An 18,512-nucleotide genomic window follows, 5' to 3' on the forward strand; every position below is an offset into this window, starting at 1 on the left:
ACGCATCAATTGAGAAGCTTTTCCATAGACTATAAACATAAATTGGGAAGTGTTTCCATAGACTATACACAAAAATTGGGAAGCGTTTTCATAGACTATACACATAAATTGGGAAGTCTTTCCATAAACTATACACATAAATTGAGAAGTATTTGCCATTGACTTTACACATATATTGGCAAGCGTTTCTACAGACTATACATATAAATTAAGAAGTATTTGCCATAGACTATACACATAAATTGGGAAGGGTTTCCTTAGACTATACACATAAATTGAGAAGTGTTTGCCATAGACTATACACATAAATTGAGAAGTGTTTGCCATAGACTATACACATAATTTGGGAAGCGTTTCCATAGACTATACACATAAATTGGGAAGTCTTTCCATAAACTATACACATAAATTGAGAAGTATTTGCCATAGACTATACTCATGAATTGGGAAGAGTTTCCATAGACTATACACAAAAATTGGGAAGTGTATCCATAGACTATACACGAAAATTGGGAAGCGTTTCCAAAGACTATACACAAAAACTGGGAAGCTTTTCCATAGACTATTCACAAAAATTGCAAAGTGTTTTGATAGACTTTACCCAAAAATTGTGAATTGTTTCCATGGACTATACACATAAATTGAGAAGCGTTTCATAGACTATACAGATAACTTGGGAAGCGTTTCATAGACTATACACATAAATTGGGAAGCGTTTCCATAGACTATACATATAAATTGAGAAGTGTTTGCCATAGACTATACACATAAATATGGAAGTGTCTCCATAGACTATACAGAAAAATTGGGAAGCGTTTCCATAGGCTATACACATAAATTGGGAGGTCTTTCCATAGACTATGCATAAAAATTGGGATGTGTTTCCATAGACTATACACAAAAATTGGAAACGTTTCCATAAGCTATACACATAAATTGGGAAGCGTTTCCATAGACTATACACATAAATTGGGAAGTGTTTGCCATAGACTATACACATAAATTGGGAAGCATTTCCATAGACTATACATATAAATTGAGAAGTATTTGCCATGGACTATACACATATATTGACAAGCGTTTCCATAGACTATACAAATTAATTGAGAAGTATTTGCCATAGACTACAAACATAAATTGGGAAGCGTTTCCATAGACTATACACAAAAATTGGGAAGCGTTTCCATAGACTATAAACAAAAATTGGAAACGTTTCCATAAGCTATACACATAAATTGAGAAGCGTTTCCATAGACTATACACATAAATTGGGAAGCATTTCCATAGACAATACACATAAATTGGGAAACGTTTCCATAGACTATACAAAGAAATTGAGAAGTGTTTGCCATAGAGTATACACCTAAATTGGGAAGTGTTTCCATAGACTATACACATAAATTGGGAAGCGTTTCCATAGACTATACACATAAATTGGGAAGTGTTTCCATACACTATACACAAAAATTGGGAAGCGTTTCCATACTATACGCATAAATTGGGAAGTGTTTCCATAGACTATACACTTACATTTGGAAGCGTTTTCATAGACTTTACGCATAAATTGAGAAGTGTTTCCATAGACTATACACTTACATTGGGAAGCGTTTCCATAGACTTTACACATAAATTTTGAAGCGTTTCCATAGACTATACACATCAATTGAGAAGCGTTTGCCATAGACTATGCACATAAATTGGTAAGCATTTCCATAGACTATACACATAAATTGGGATTTCCATAGTCTATACACAAAAATTGCAAGGTGTTTCGATAGACTGTATACAAAAATTGGGAAGTGTTTCCATAGACTATACACATAAATTGGGAAGCGTTTCCATAGACTATACACATAAATTGGGAAACGTTTCCATAGACTATACATGTAAATTGAGAAGTATTTGCCATAGACTATACATATAAATTGGGATGCGTTTCCATAGACTATACTCATAAATTGAGAAGTGTTTGCCATAGACTATACACATAAATTGGGAAGCGTTTCCATAGACTATACATATAAATTGAGAAGTGTTTGCCATAGAATATACATATAAATTGGTAAGCGTTTCCATAGACTATACGCATCAATTGAGAAGCTTTTCCATAGACTATAAACATAAATTGGGAAGTGTTTCCATAGACTATACACAAAAATTGGGAAGCGTTTCCATAGACTATACACATAAATTTGGAAGTGTTTCCATAGACTGTACACAAAAATTGGGAAGCGTTTCCATAGACTATACAGATAAATTGAGAAGTGTTTGCCATAGACCACACGCATCAATTGAGAAGCGTTTCCCTAGACTATACACATAAATTGGGAAGTTTTTCCATAGACTATACACATAAATTGGGAAGCGTTTCCATAGACTATACACATAAATTGGGAAGCGTTTCCATAGACTATACACATAAATTGGGAAGCGTTTCCATAGATTATACACATAAATTGGGAAGCGTTTGCAATAGACCATACACATGAATTGAGAAGCGTTTGCAATAGACTATAAACATAAATTGGGAAGTATTTCCATAGACTATAAACATAAATTGGAAACATTTCCATAGACTATAAACATAAATTGGGAAGCATTTCCATAGACAATCCGCATCAATTAAGAAGCGTTTCCATAGACTATACACATAAATTGAGAAGTCTATCCATAGACTGTACACCAAAATTGGCAAATGTTTCCATAGACTATACACATAAATTGGGAAGTGTTTCTATAGACTATATGTTAGGCGCCGGGTTGTTGCCAGATCTGAAATGGGTTCAGAACCTTCAGTGGATTCTGTCGTCTCCCATGCTAAACCAGCCAGGGATGATGCTGTACAGCATCACCATCAGTCCCAACACCTAGCTAGTGCATGAGATGCACAGGTTGTATCTTGGGTGTTTGTGCCTAGCAATATGAAGTATAGGTTGCGGAGGGAGTCAGGGCTCCGGCAGCCTAAGTCCAAGATGCATCGCACTGAGCATGCCCGTGACATGGCGGACCGTGATTGGTGGTTCGGGAGCCAGCTGATCCGGTGACCTGGCACCGCCAGATTGGTGGCAGGTGACGTCACCAATGGTGCGACGGTGGGCAGGGCTTAATCTTTAAAAGACCACAAACATGACGGCGCGCTCTAATCTTTGAGCAGTGGTGGTGTGGTGTGTAAGCTTGGGCGTTTGAGCTCCCCGTGAGCTGTAGTGGAAATAGGCAGGTCTAGTGGAAATAGCAGGTAGCTTCGCCCGGCGGTCTGGCTCTGACAAGGGGGTCGCCATACACCCGAGCCGTCTGCAGACGCCGTATTCCCAGTACCACCTGTGAGCCACGTGTACCGAGTCTCCTCAGTCCGGTAGCACGCCGGCTCAGAGCACGTATACCCGGCTGGTATCATACCCGCACCCTAGCGCCTACTGCGTAGCCCCTGTGTAGTTAACAGGGCTACCGCTACTTCCCCGGTCGCACATCTCCCGTGCAGTTAACGGAGATAGAGCGAACCGCTATACCCACTCCTGTGTGCTGTAACACGGAAGGGTTTATATTTAAGTTGGTTGTTTTCCTTCTCACCCGGAATTTGTTCGACCGCAGTCCACCAGGCTACATTACGGACCCCGGGGTCGGTTGCTTTCCATTATAATAAAGTTTGTTTGCAACCGTCCCCATAACAGTATCAAAGCGCCAGGGTCTTGCCAAACATGGCCGACAACTAGCATCTGCAGCGCTATGTACAGCAACTTGAGGCCAGACTTAGGTCTCTGGAACAAGCTGCCCCGGTCGCTGATATCACTGCAGTGGCTACCCAGGCGGCTTCTCTAGCAGCCAAGCTGGTTAACTCGGCTGTGGTGAATGCTGCAAGTGTCCCATTACCCCGTTTTGCTCTCCCGGAAAAATTTTCTGGGGACAGTAAATCCTACAGGGGTTTTATTAATTTATGCTCCATTCAGTTGGAGATGATGGAGGCACGGTTCCCCTCCGAAAGAGCCAAAGTGGGATATGTCATCTCATTACTCTCCCACCGGGCTCTGGAGTGGGCTACTCCTCTGTGGGAGCGGAATTTCCCGGTAGTGGCTAATGCGGGTCTTTTCCTTAAGGCCCTAAAGAGCGTATTCCTAGGTCCTCAGGTCACGCACGATACGGCTCTTAAGCTTCTTGCATTGATCCAGGGTTCGGCCACCGCCAGCCACTATACCATCCAGTTCTGAACCCTAGTGGCGAAACTGGATTGGCCTGAGGGGTCTCTAATCCCGGTGTTTTGGAGGGGGCTGGCTGGGCATATTAAAGATGCTCTAGCTACCAGAGAGATCCCAACCTCTCTGGAAGAGTTAATTACTCTCGCTAACCGAATATATCTGCGTCATGCAGAACGCAAGTTAGAACTGGAGGTTTCTAGACCTCGATTTCGGTTGGCACCCTCTTTCTCTAGGCCTATGTCCAAACCCGTGGCTTCCGACCCGGAGCCTGAGGCTATGGATATATCCCGGACTAAGTCTAAGTCCCCTCGTTCCCGACCTGCACATCTCTTGGAGTACCCCGTTAATAAGGTTTCCAAGCGGTCGGGAAACGAGGGTGTCTAACCACCGTTGGAGGGGGTGTGTTAGATTCTGGGGTTTCTTCCTCCAAATTATTGTATGAGGTGACGTTGTCCTTCGGGACAACCATGGTTACGGCCAGGGCGTGGGTGGATTCTGGAGCTGATGGCAATTTTTTGTCATCAACATTTGCCCAGAGGCATGCCATACCTATGGAGTTACTGCCAAAGCCGATGAACATCAGGGTTGTCAATGGTGCTCTGCTGGACACACAAATCACTCACCAGTCAGCCCCCCTCACCATGTCGTTTCCTCAGGGTCACCGGGAGGTTATCTCCTTCCTTATTATCCCCGGGGGATTAGATGAGGTGCTATTGGGACTCCCTTGGCTACGTTGTCACACTCCACACATTGGAGTACAGGGAGAATTTCTTCCTGGGGTAAGAACTGTGTGCCTCAATGTATGGTTACAGCCACCTGGAGGGTAGTCTCTAAATCTTCTCCCGACTTGTCCGCTCTGCCTGTACAATATCGGAGTTTTGCGGACTTTTTTTCCAAAAAGGGTGCAGAGACTCTACCTCCCCACCGACCGTATGACTGTCCTATTGATTTGGTCCCCGGCACAGAGCCTCCTCGCGGTAGGGTTTACCGTCTGTCTGTACCCGAGAACCAGGCCATGTCTGACTATATCAAAGAGAACTTGGCCCAGGGGTTTATCAGGAAATCGGTTTCTCCTGCGGGAGCGGGGTTTTTCTTCGTCCAGAAGAAAGAGGGTGATTTACGTCCCTGCATTGATTACAGAGGACTAAATGCCATCACCATCAAGAATAAATACCCTCTACCCCTGATTTCTGAACTATTTGGCAGGTTGCGAGGGGCTAACATCTTCACTAAATTGGACCTGAGAGGGGCATATAACCTTGTGCGAATCCGTGAAGGTGACGAGTGGAAAACAGCCTTTAACACTCATGATGGTCATTGCAAGTATCTCATCATGCCTTTCGGGTTATGCAATGCCCCGGCGGTTTTTCAAGATTTTGTCAATGATATCTTTCGGGATTTGCTGCTATCTTCCGTGGTAGTCTATCTTGACGATATCCTTATTTTTTCCCCAGACCTCTCCACACACAGAGAGGATGTTCGCAGGGTTTTTGAACGTTTGCGAGCAAATTCTTTATACTGTAAGCTGGAGAAGTGTCAGTTTGAACGAGAGTCTCTACCGTTCCTGGGCTACATCATATCCTGTAAGGGATTGGCCATGGACCCACAAAAGTTGGTGGCAGTACAGAACTGGCAGGAGCCCCATTCTCTTAAAGCGGTACAACGCTTCATGGACTTTATTAATTACTACCGGCAGTTCATACCACATTTTTCCACACTGGTGGCTCCCTTAGCCGCTTTAACCCGGAAGGATGCCAATCCCAAGAATTGGTCTAAGGAGACATCCGAGGCGTTTCGGGAGATTAAATCCTATTTCTCTAAAGCTCCCATTCTCCATCGTCCGGATGTGGACAAGCCATTCTTCCTGAAGGTCGATGCCTCCTCTGTCTGTGCAGGAGCGGTTCTCTCTCAAAAGAATGAACAGGGTCGGACAAGACCATGTTTTTTCTTTTCCAAGACCTCTCCAGCAGAGAAGAATTATACGATTGGTGACAAAGAATTACTTGCTATTAAGATGGCTTTTTTTCGGAATGGAGGTACCTCTTGGAGGGAGCTAAACATCCTTTCGTGGTATATTCTGATCACAAAAACCTTTCGTACCTAGAGACGGCGCAGCGTCTTAACCTGAGGCAGGCCAGGTGGTTTCTTTTTTTTTTTCTGATTCAATTTTTCCATTCATTTTTTAAAAGGGGAAAAGAACCCTCGGGCGGACGCTTTGTCCCGGTCTATGGATACGGCTGAGGATGAGCCCAGGCTCATTGTTCCGCCAGAGTGTATGCGGACAGTGGCTCCAGTGTCCCTAAACCAGGTTCCTCCCGGGAGGACGTTCGTTCCTCCTAGTTTACAGAATGAAGTACTGTCCTGGGCACATGCCTCTAAGATCAGAGGTCATTTTGGGGCCAAACGTACCACGGAGCTTCTCCAACAGTCGTATTGGTGGCCTCGGTTGCCCCAGGATGTTAAGGAATATGTTCAAGCGTGTGTCTCCTGTGCGAGAAATAAATCGTCCCGTCAGAGGCCAGCTGGTCTTCTTCATCCGTTACCCGTGGCGGATAGACCTTGGGAGCTGGTTGGGATGGATTTTATTGTGGAGTTACCTAAGTCCCGGGGAAACACGACAATATGGGTAGTGTCTGACCATTTCTCTAAGATGGTTCACCTGGTTCCTCTGCCTAGGGTTCCTTCTTCCCGGGTTCTGGCATCACTGTTCATTTGTCACGTTTTCCGTCTGCACAGAATGCCTGATAGGATTGTCTGTGACCGGGGTCCACAGTTTTCCTCCCAGTTTTGGAGAGAATTGTGTAATTTGCTCTGAATTGAACTAAATCTCTCTACTGCCTATCACCCGGAGACCAATGGTCTGGTGGAACGCACTAACCAGACGCTTGTGACATACTTGCGTCATTTCGTTTCGGCCAACCAGAATGACTGGTCGATATTGCTCCCCTGGGCTGAGTTTGCCCTAAATAACGCAGTGGCGGATTCCACAGGTCAGACTCCATTTCTCCTAAATAATGGCCAACATCCGCGAGTTCCGGTTCCTATGCCGGTTTCCTCTGTGGAACCTGGGGTCAGAGATTGGGCTCTGGAGGTGCGGGAGGTTTGGGATCTTACCCAGGAGGCTATATTGGCATTCAAGAATCGGATGAGAGAGTCGGCTGACACTCATTGCCGTCCGGCCCCCGTATTCTACCCGGGCGACAGAGTGTGGCTCGCGGCTCGTAATATCAGAGTACGCGGGGAATCCGCTAAGTTTGCCCCCCCGTTTTATTGGTCCGTTCAGAATTTTGCCCCAGATAAACCCCGAAGTGTACCGGTTACATTTGCCACGACACGTTTCATGTGTCGCTCCTCAAGCCGGTTCGCCTGACAAAATTCTCGGAACCTCAACCTGCTCCAGACACCAGGGGTGATGATTTCGAGGTACAGGCGATTGTGGGGTCCAAGATGGTCCGTGGGAGAAAGCATTACCTCGTACACTGGAGGGGCCACAGATCCGAGGATCGTTCCTGGGAACCAGTGGACCACATTCATGCTCCCCTGCTCATTGAGGAATATGAGCGTCAAGTGGAGGGGGATGTTAGAAGGGGGAATAATGTTAGGCGCTGGACAGTTGCTGGATCTGAAATGGGTTCAGAATCTTCAGTGGATTCTGTGGTCTTCCATTCTGGTCCAGCCGGGGCTGATGCTGCCCAGCATCGCCGTCGGTCCCAACGCCTAGCTAGTGCACGAGATGCACAGGTTGTAGCTTGGGTGTTTGTGCCTAGCAATATGAAGTATAGGTTGCGGAGGGAGTCAGGGCTCCGGCAGCCTATGTCCAAGATGCATCGCACTGAGCATGCCCGTGACATGGCGGACCGTGATTGGTGGTTTGGGAGCCAGCTGATCCGGTGACCTGGCACCGCCTGATTGGTCGTGGGCAACGTCACCAATGGTGCGACGGTGGGCAGGGCTTAATCTTTAAAAGACCCGCCCACAAACATGGCGGCGCGCTCTGATCTTTGAGCAGTGGTGGTGTGGTGTGTATGCTTGGGCGTTTGAGCTCCCCGTGAGCTGTAGTGGAAATAGGCAGGTTAGTGGAAATAGGCAGGTAGCTTCGCCCGGTGGTCTGGCTCTGACAAGGGGGTCGCCATACACCCCGAGCCGTCTGCAGACGCCGTATTCCCGGTACCGGCTGTGAGCCATGTGGACCGAGTCTCCTCAGTCCGGTAGCACGCCGGCTGAGATCACGTATACCCGGCGGGTATCACACCCGCACCCTAGCGCCTACTGCGTAGCCCCTGTGTAGTTAACAGGGCTACCACTACTTCCCCGGTCGCACATCTCCCGTGCAGTTAACGGAGATAGAGCGAACCGCTATACCCATTCCTGTGTGCTGTAACACGGAAGAGTTAATATTTAAGTTGGTTGTTTTCCTTCTCACCCGGAAGGTGTTCGGCCGCAGTCCACCAGGCTGCATTGCGGACCCCGGGGTCGGTTGCTTTCCGTTATAATAAAGTTTGTTTACAACCGTCCCCATAACACTATACACATAAATTGGGAAGCATTTCCACAGACTATACACATAAATTGAGAAGTGTTTGCCATAGACTATACACATAAATTGAGAAGTGTTTGCCATAGACTATACGCATCTTTTGAAAAGCGTTTCCATAGACTATACACATAAATTGGGAATCTTTTCCATAGACTATACACATAAATTGAGACTTGTTTCCATAGACTATGCACATAAATTGGGAAGTGTTTCCATAGACTATACTCATAAATTGGGAAGTGTTTCCATAGACTATACACATGAATTGGGAAGCATTTCCATAGACTATACATGTAAATTGAGAAGTGTTTTCGTAGACTATGCACATGAATTGGGAAGCATTTCCATAGACTATACATATAAATTGAGACGTGTTTTCATAGACTATACACATAAATTGGGAAGCATTTCCATAGACTATACACATAAATTGGGAAGCATTTCCATAGACTATACACATAAATTGGGAAGTGTTTGCCATAGACTATACACATAAATTGGGAAGCGTTACCATAGACTATACACAAAAATTGGGAAGTGTTTGCCATAGACTATACACATAAATTGGGAAGTGTTTCGATAGACTATACACATAAATTGAGAAGCATTTGCCATAGACTATACACATAAATTGGGAAGCATTTCCATAGACTATACACATAAATTGGGAAGTGTTTCCATAGACTATACACATAAATTGGGAAGCGTTACCATAGACTATACATATAAATTGAGAAGTGTTTGTCATAGACTATACACATAAATTGGGAAGCGTTTCCATAGACTATACACATAAATTGGGAAATGTTTGCCATAGACTGTACACATTCATTGGGAAGCGTTTCCATAGACTATACACATTAATTGGTAAGTGTTTGCCATATACAGTACTCACCTAAACATTATAACCTAATAGGCAATGCTTCTACAGATCATACTACTTGGAGGGAGATATGTTGCAATTATCTCTGTGCTTATTATTCTTTAGCTAGAACACAGGACAGTTTTTAGTATATTGTAATCCACTTTATAAGCTTCACTATTAATTGATTATAGATTAAGTGTGTTAGAACTTTCATAGGTAAAAAAATATTGGTGTGATGGTGTGAGATAATTCCTTGACATAATTTATAAACTTGGATTGGGACATCAGGTCAAGAAGATGTTGTGTGACATGAGTATGTCCTGATCCTAGTCATCTTTTCTTTCCAGGTTAAGGGTGAACTAAACCACCAATCAGGGGCCGCATGTGAATCGGTGTTCAGCGAGGTGGAATCTCATGCTGTTGAAGCTTTGGATCTCCCTGGCTGTTTCCGAATGCGCAGTCACAGCTACCTCCGTGCCATCCAAGCTGGCTGCTCCCAAGATGACGACTGCATCTCTGTCTTTTCCATGTCTGGCCCATCAGGACCAACCCTTGCCAGCAGCATTCTCAAGCCCAACTCTTGTAAGTGGCTATTACATACACAATGTAGCCTATTATGTCTATAATCCTGCGGTCTAATCTTGTTATTTGTTTCCATTACAATCATTGCAAGTTGTGTTCATGTTGAGTTTTCATTCATGTCTCCCTCTGCTCATGTTGCAGTTAGATCTTTCAGTTTCTTGTGATAACTTTCAATGTTTTGAGATCTTTGAGCTGCAATCTAAGAAATTAAAACTTGAAGAGTAATCTGAAGAAATTTTTCTCCCATTTTTTCTTATAAAATAACTGTATTGCAATATGGAGTATTTTCCCATACTTTCATCATTTCCCTTTTTTTATCTTGATAGTTGGACAAATAGCTGTAAAAGTTGAAACATAAATATTACTTTGCAACTATAAAGTATAATGGTCGTGTTAGGCAAGCTTTACAGGCATGGGGTCACAGACATTGCTAGTTCAAGTCACTTGGTCTAAGAAATAATAACTGAACTCATATCTGTCATTGCAGATAAATGTCGCAGTAGCTAATAGAAGGAGACCTTTCTTTTAGGTCATATGCTAGCTTTCATGTGTGCAAGGTTATAGCTAGTGCAAAAGTAATGTGTTGCTTGTCGCCATGAAAGTGAGTGTAATAATTGTGTCTGCCAGTTAGCAAAAGATGTATGTTCTGCTTTTCCCACTTTTTTTCCTAACAGCCTATAAAAATGTATTCTCCATTCTCATTGTTCCACTTTCTTATGGTAACATTGCTGAAGAAATGTAGTGAAATGTGCTTATGATGCTAATGATTAGGAAAGTAAGGGAAAATGGGTATAATGACTGTAGTATACATGTACTTTATATAGGTACATATATATATATATATATATATATATATTACACCAATCAGCCACAACATTACACCACCTGCCTAATATTGTGGACATCACCTCTGTCACCCTATAACAGCTTTGATCCAAAAGTATAGATCAGACCTGTTTATTACACATCTCACAGATGCTCAATTGCATTAAGACCTCATCAATTTGGTGGTCAAGTCAAGACCTTGAACTTGTTGCCATGTTTCATAATCTTCTCTTAAAGTATTTTTGCACTGCTTCAGGGCAAAGAACATTGACAGTAGTGAATACCTTTGCCATGAAGGTGCTATTTGGGTTAGACAGGGTAAGCTTGGGCAAGTTAGCATTTTCTTCCTACGGTTATCAATAAGCCTTGAGCGCCCATCCAGTTATTTTGTTGCTGGTTCTGTGACTGTCTGTGAGCCTCTTTTGAAGTTACAAACCCCTGGATACAGGGAAAACCCCACAAAATCGACAGTTTTGGGACTGCTTTAACACGGTTATCTAGCTATCACAGTTTAGCCCTATGAGAGAAGATGTAGATTAGATATTAGAAAAAACTTTTTGACAGTGAGGGTGATCAATGAGTGGAACAGACTGCTACGAGAGGTGGTGACAAGTTCTCCTTTAATGGAAGTCTTCAAACAGAGGCTGGACAGACAACTGTCTGAGATGATTAAGTGAATCCTGCATTTAGCAGAGGGTTGGACGAGATGATCCTGGAGGTCCCTTCCAACTCTAACATTCTATGAAAGTTGCTTAGATCCTTAACAATTTTTACTGTTTCCAACACAACATCAAGAACTGAAAGTTCACTTGCTGCCTAATGTAATCCACCCATTGACAGATATCATTGTCACAAAATAATCTGTTATTCACCTCCCTTGTCAGTGGTTTTCATGTTATGGCTGATCAGTGCATTTATACAAATGTACGTTTTTTTGAAGCTTTACAAAGTCTAGGCTGAGATAAAATTTCAATACCTATCATCTTAGCTGGTTCATTTATCCAATTGCTTTTTTGTCATGTGAAATGTAGAGTGTAATATAAAAAAGTTTTAATGATTATCAATAATCTGTGTTATCAGTACCAAATTTTTTATTAATTAGTATCTATCTGCATTGTATTAGTAGAGCATATGTGATAAAACGTATTTACATAAGCCGCTTATCCATATACAGTCATGGCTGTGTGTTGGCATCCTTGAAATTGTTCCTGAAGATGAAGTATTTCTCCCAGAAAATTATTGCAATTACATGTTTTATTATACAAATGTTTATTTCCTTTGTGTGTGTTGTAACAACATAAAAAAACTGAGAAAAAAAGGCAAATTGGACATAATTTGACACAAAACCCTAAAATGGTATTGATTTAATATTTGGCTGCACAGCCTTTGGAATAAATATCTGCAATCAATGGCTTCCTATAACCATCAACAAGCTTCTTACACCTCTCAAATGGACCACTCTTCTTTTGCAAACTGCTCCAGGTCTCTCATATTTGGAGGGTGCCTTCTCCCAACAGCAATTTTAGAACCACTCCACAGATGTTCAATGGGATTTAGATCCAGACTCATTGCTGGCCACTTCACAACTCTCCAGCTCTTTTTTCCATTTATTTCTGGGTGCTTCTTGTTGGAAGACCAATGACATAGGACGCAAACCCAGCTTTCTGACACTGGGCACTACATCTCAATCCAAAATCTGTTCGTAATATTCAGATTTCATGACAGTCAAGGCACCCAGTGCCAGAAGCTGCAAAGCATCCCCAAAACAACTTTGAACCTCCATCATCTTTAACTGTAGTTACTGTGTTCTTTTCTTTGTAGGCCTCATTAAATTTTCAGTAAAAAGTAGAATGATGTGCTTTACCAAAAAGCTCTGTCTAGGTCTCATCTGTTCAAAAGACGCTTTCCCAGAAGGATTTTGGCTTACTCATACATTTTAGCAAACTGCTGTCTAGCTCCTGGGTCTCCTGCCATAGCGTTTCATTTCATTCAAATGTGGACACATAGTTTGCACTGACACTGTTCACCCTGAGCCTACAGGACAGCTTGAATTTCTTTGGAACTTGATTAGGGCTGCTCATCCCCCATCCGGACTATCCTGTGTTGCAACCTTTCATCAATTTTTCTCTGCCGTCCACATCCAGGGAGATTAGCTACAATGCCATGGGTTGTATACTTCGTGATTTTGTGCACTGTGGACAAAGGAACATCAAGATCTCTTAGATGGACTTGAAACCTTGAGATTGTTGATATTTTTCAACAATTTTGGTTCTCAAGCCCTCAGACAGTTCTCTTCTAATATTTCTGTTTTCCATGGTTAGTGTGGCACACACAAACACACGATGCAAAGATTGAGCCTCCCCTTTTTATCTAGTTTCAGGTGTGATTTTTATATTGCCCACACCTGTTACTTTGTTACTTCCCACAGGTGAGTTTGAATGAGCATCACATGCTTGAAACAAAGTTTTTACCCACAAATTTAGATGGTCAAGGTGCCAACAATTTTCTCCAGACCATTTTGGGGGTTTTGTGTGTAATTATGTCCAATTTGCATTTTTTTCTCAGTTTTTTTGTGTTGTTCCAATACACACAAAGGGAATAAACATGTGTATAAAAACATGTGTAATTGCCATAATTTTCTAGGAGAAATACTTCATTTTCTGGAACAATTTGAATGGTGCCTGCCAACACTTTCAGCCATGACTGTACATGCTGGACACTACCATTACATAGCTTCAAAGTAGTAGAAGATGGACCCAGCACTTGATGTTTGGACCTCTTTTCCCACTAGAGGCCTCAGTATCTGCCAGGAGCCCAGCAATAGAGGTCTACTATTTGATATACGAGCATAGGAGATATGCCCACTGAGTCATTTTTAATTAGTGGACACACACTTCTCTAATAGCATATATTACAAAGTGGTTTATGTAAGTGAAGGCTGTTGCATATTAATATGTAATTGTAACCAGACATATGTAAAAAGTAGCTGCAAACTATGTATATGAAATATCTTTGTTTTGACACAGTAATTTGTTACAATATTGCAATATTGTCAAAGAGCAATTTCACCATTGAGTTGTTTTTTCCTTCGAGTATATGACAGGAAATTGCTCTTTTAGGATAAGTTAGCTATTTCCACTAAAATAATAAATATCAGATCCAACAAGAAATGAGCAACAAAGGGGGAAGTATAGTTTTATTGTATATCCAGGCAGATTCATTCTTCAAGGAGGATGGGCCATCCACAGTAGGCGCTGTAATGGCTGCTGTTTCTTGTTGTCATTTTCAGAAAACAGTTTTTGCTAAAGAAATCAATTAAAGGTTATAAAAATTGAGGAAAAAACTACAAAGGGCCTATTGGTAATTTTTTTATTTCACATAAAAATACAGTACTCTTTTTATATAGCAGAATTATTAACTATACTACCTGAACTTAGGGTTAGTTATATTTGCATTATTTATCACACAGATAGCAAGTGAATGATATCCTTTATCTGTAAAGGTTTCTATATTCCACCCAATCAAATTCCTTCTTTGTGGACTAATTTATAAAGCTGACATTATCTAGTTAATGTTTTCATGAAGAGGTAACCTGTTAACTCCCCTGACATATTAATAAATACTTTATGATTTCCTTTAGCAATCATCCTGAAGTTACAATTGAGAAGCTTGTTTTCTTAGAACTCTGATTTGTTCCTCTCCTATTACTAATAGAAAATTTGCAATAAATTGATACCTCCTGGGTAGGTGGAAAAGCGGAATGCAGGTTGTGTACACCTGTATCTAGTTGAATAGGGGAATGGTAATGCTTGGTTGTCAATTTATTTATACATTTCTAGGAGGAATAACAGAGGAACAGTACAATGCAGAATATAAAAAAATGTGCTCCACAGGTTTTTTTGTATGGAACATAGAAATATTTACTGAAGTAGACATGTCAGAAGTGGAGGAAGGTTCTCTTTAAAGGGTTTCAAACTGCAGCCTATCCTAGTCACATGTCAGGAAGAATTGCAGCAATCTGAAGAAACACAGCTCCTAAGATCTGTGACTGATCTCCTGAGATCTGTAACTGACAGAGGAGCTGTATCATAAGCACACATGCTTTCATGTGCTGAGAAGAAGGGCTGTAACATGAGAAGAAATATATCTTCTCCTCCGCTGTCTGCACATGGAGGACTAAGGCTGGAGAAAAAAATGATTTGTGCTCAAGCAGCAGTTTTAATTCTTCTTCTGTCACAGTCTTTCTCTGTGTGCTTATGATGCATCTCCTCTGTCAGTTGAGACATGGGTCTCTGGAGCAGTGTTTCTTCAGACTGCAGTCTGTCCTGACACATAACTAGGATGGACTGCAAGTTGAATTACATGACAGGAACCATTTTATTCATTCTTGGAGAACGCATTTAAACATTCAAAACTGTACTTTACAGTTAGGTGAACATTTCACTACTCAAACTTCAAATTCTAATGAAAATTGATTACTAGTTGCAACAGCTTTTAAAAGAAAAATATGTGATCCACATAGTAAAGCGGTTGACATACTGTGATCAGTTATTAGTATCACCAGAAATTTACTTCTCATTATTACATAAATCATCATGGCTTGATCCTTTTGCTGCCTAATTTGAAGTAAAAGTGTTTGAAATGTTGAAAAAAATCTGCACCTTTTTGCGTTTTTATGTTAGGTCTGACAACTTTTTGAAAAGTAGGGAGGGGCATGGCTAAGACAAGCCAATAATTTCATTATAATTTATGCTACAAAGATGGCATAAATTACTTCAGAAATATACTCCAGTCCATGACTAGAGTAAATATCTTATGCTGGCAGCTGAAAGATGCACCAAACACATTAAAAGGCATGTACCATCTTAATGATTATTCCACATCTTATTCCAGGGGACAAAATGATAATCTTAATGATTCAGCCCTTAAAAGTTGTATAATTTCCCTGACTATTGGAGCTAAAGCCTGGTTAAATGTTCTGTGCTTTATGACAATGCCAAGATGTAGGCTGTAGCCTTTAGATTCTAGTTGCAGCAATTGTTGTACAGTTATGATGTATTACATAGGTTCTTGTGGGTAAATGTTAGCAGTGTAGTCTTAACTGGTTAAGCCCTTTTTGAAATGAAACCCCACTTGAAGCAAGCCTGAAGCCATAGGCCCTGCTCCGGGAGCTGAGAAAGTCTGAGTGTATTTCTATTAATTATTAAGATGATACAAATTGTTTATGGAATCCATATCCATAAAGTGTATGCCATACAATTTTAGAAATAATTTGTTTGCGGAGACAACTGCTGTACTGACTGTATTTCAGCAATGTATGTGTTATATTGCTTATTGTTGACAATATATTTTAGTGACACGAGTACATTTTTTCATTCTTCCTTGAATATTAATGTTGGAATATAAAAGAAAGATTTAGGGAGATGCAAAACCACACTTAGGCATTGGATGGCACAGAAATGTAAATGTCACTATGGCTACAGTGAGATGAATGCTGTACAGATATTGTTTTTGCTCAGGTCCATTTGTCAAAGATGTTGAGTTTGCCGCAGTTGATATTGTAAGGCCATTGAGTTTTCAATACCAAAAATCCTTTATAAAGTCTTTTGGCTTTCCTGAAGCTCTCACGGTTGAGAAAGCCTTTACAGAGCTCAAACTTCCCAGAACAGGTTCGTGTTGCACGATTATACAGATGTTAAAGATGTTTCAACTGAAAATATGGTGTTCTGGAAATTCCTGCATACTAAATTATACTTTTACATGAAAAATTCATGTTTCCCAAGATACATAAAGAAGAGAACTTAGCAAGGGTAATCATGGCTCATGCACTGCAACACATATAGAGACTGTTTCAGGATGGATATAAAATATTCTTTGCATGAAACACCTACAGGCTCTGTTTCAGGACAGATATAAAGCAACATCAAATCCATCTCTGACTTCTTGAAACTAACTATCTTTGGTCTTATACCGGAATACATCAATTTCAGAGTTATTGAGTCCCTGTACATACATATCATCCATAACATTGATATTGTGGGCTGCTGAAATTCGCATGTAACATTAAGGAGTATCATTTGTTCAGATAACACTTATATTCAGCTTCCACTTCATCTACTGCAAGTAAGACTTCCTTTAACTCTAAAAAAAAAAAAGTAAAAAATGTAGAGGGTCAAAATATGGTTTACTTTTAAAAGGCAATAATACTTGGTATATCAGTTTATAAAAATACTTTCATGCAGACCCATACAAATAAATGCTATACAAATACACAATAATTCTCACAATACAAGTTATTTTTCCATTCGAAAATCTATGGAATATATTGTGATAAATAAAATTTCCCTTTTCTGACCAGCTTGTTATATCATAGTCATATCTATAAATCTTTAAAGAGCATAAAGGGTAGTTAATAATGTCCTATTTTCAGGAGGGCACCGGCCACTCCCCGGCTTCCTGCTTTGCCCGTGGCGGTAAGCTCCTAAGATTGACAGTTTGGACCAGTGACGTGAAAACTCTGCTAGCCCGAACTGTCGCTCTCCTATGCAGCTAGTAGAGCAAGCTTTGTTGATGCAGAAAGGGACAAGCACATGGGCTCTGAGGCCTAACAGATCCAGTGATCCGGCCAGCTTCAAAGCGCTAGAAGCAAACTCTAAAGCATAGAGCCTGCAAGTGGCGCATATTCCTTACCTAGGTAACCAACGACTCATAGACGGCAGGGTGGCCAGTAAGATAGGCAATGAGCTGGACACTATAGACAGCTCAAGACAACCCCTTTAATGGAAAAATCCACGCGTAATCAACGATTATCTGTAGTTGACAGCATATGTTCAGTTTTCCAGTAGCATCACTGCATGCAAAAAGTAATATTGAACAAATCCTGTTAATATGGAAAATCAATGTAATAAATGGATGTCCTGGGATTATCATAAAGATGGATTCTCCTTGTAAGTGTTCTCCACTCCGTCCAGTAGAATTGTCCCCACCACAATTCACTGTTCCATAATACGGTATTTGGAAATGGATTTTGTAAATCAGGCAGCCCCATGAGTCATTGAGATGTGCAGAGAGATATAAGAGTACTTCTTGGACACCAAAGCAATATCAAATCTACAGTTCGAAACCCAGTGGCCTCAGTCAGTCATTTATAAATCAACTGCTTCAACTTTCTGACAAATGAATCTATCAATTGTAAGACTGATCTCTAATCAGAATATTGTGAAGGGATTTCTATTTACATCTTTTCAAACAATAGCAGCTTTCTTTATCTTACATCTAGTGATATTTCTGTACCAAGAAGTGATTCCATTTTTGAAAGCCAGCATCTACAGCATATATTACTTTATAAATCAATAAAAGGTTTCAACATAATGGCAACATCCTGCTGCTGTAATGATGAAAAAATATGCTACAGTAATTAACAATGTGAACATACATGGAAAGCCAAATAATATGTTACCAACGAGTAATTTTAGAGTATTTTTACAATGATCCACGATGAACTGGCCATCAA

The 18,512-nt window shown here is 41.1% G+C and overlaps 1 protein-coding gene across 7 annotated transcripts in view; it reads left to right on the forward strand.

Annotated features, from left to right (window-relative positions):
* The window catches only part of DLGAP3 (DLG associated protein 3), a 726,679-nt gene that overhangs the window by 521,409 nt on the left and 186,758 nt on the right, over window positions 1–18,512 (forward strand). For all 7 annotated transcript variants that reach the window (XM_073666015.1, XM_073666016.1, XM_073666012.1 and 4 more), the window contains one exon: window positions 9,940–10,174. In XM_073666015.1, coding sequence (XP_073522116.1) covers window positions 9,940–10,174 — 235 coding nt within the window. The remainder of the gene's footprint in view (window positions 1–9,939; window positions 10,175–18,512) is intronic.

The sequence above is a fragment of the Phyllobates terribilis genome, unplaced genomic scaffold (genome assembly GCF_046119375.1).
Source record: "Phyllobates terribilis strain yellow unplaced genomic scaffold, ASM4611937v1 Scaffold_2__4_contigs__length_985480577, whole genome shotgun sequence".
NCBI classification, from domain to species: domain Eukaryota; kingdom Metazoa; phylum Chordata; class Amphibia; order Anura; family Dendrobatidae; genus Phyllobates; species Phyllobates terribilis.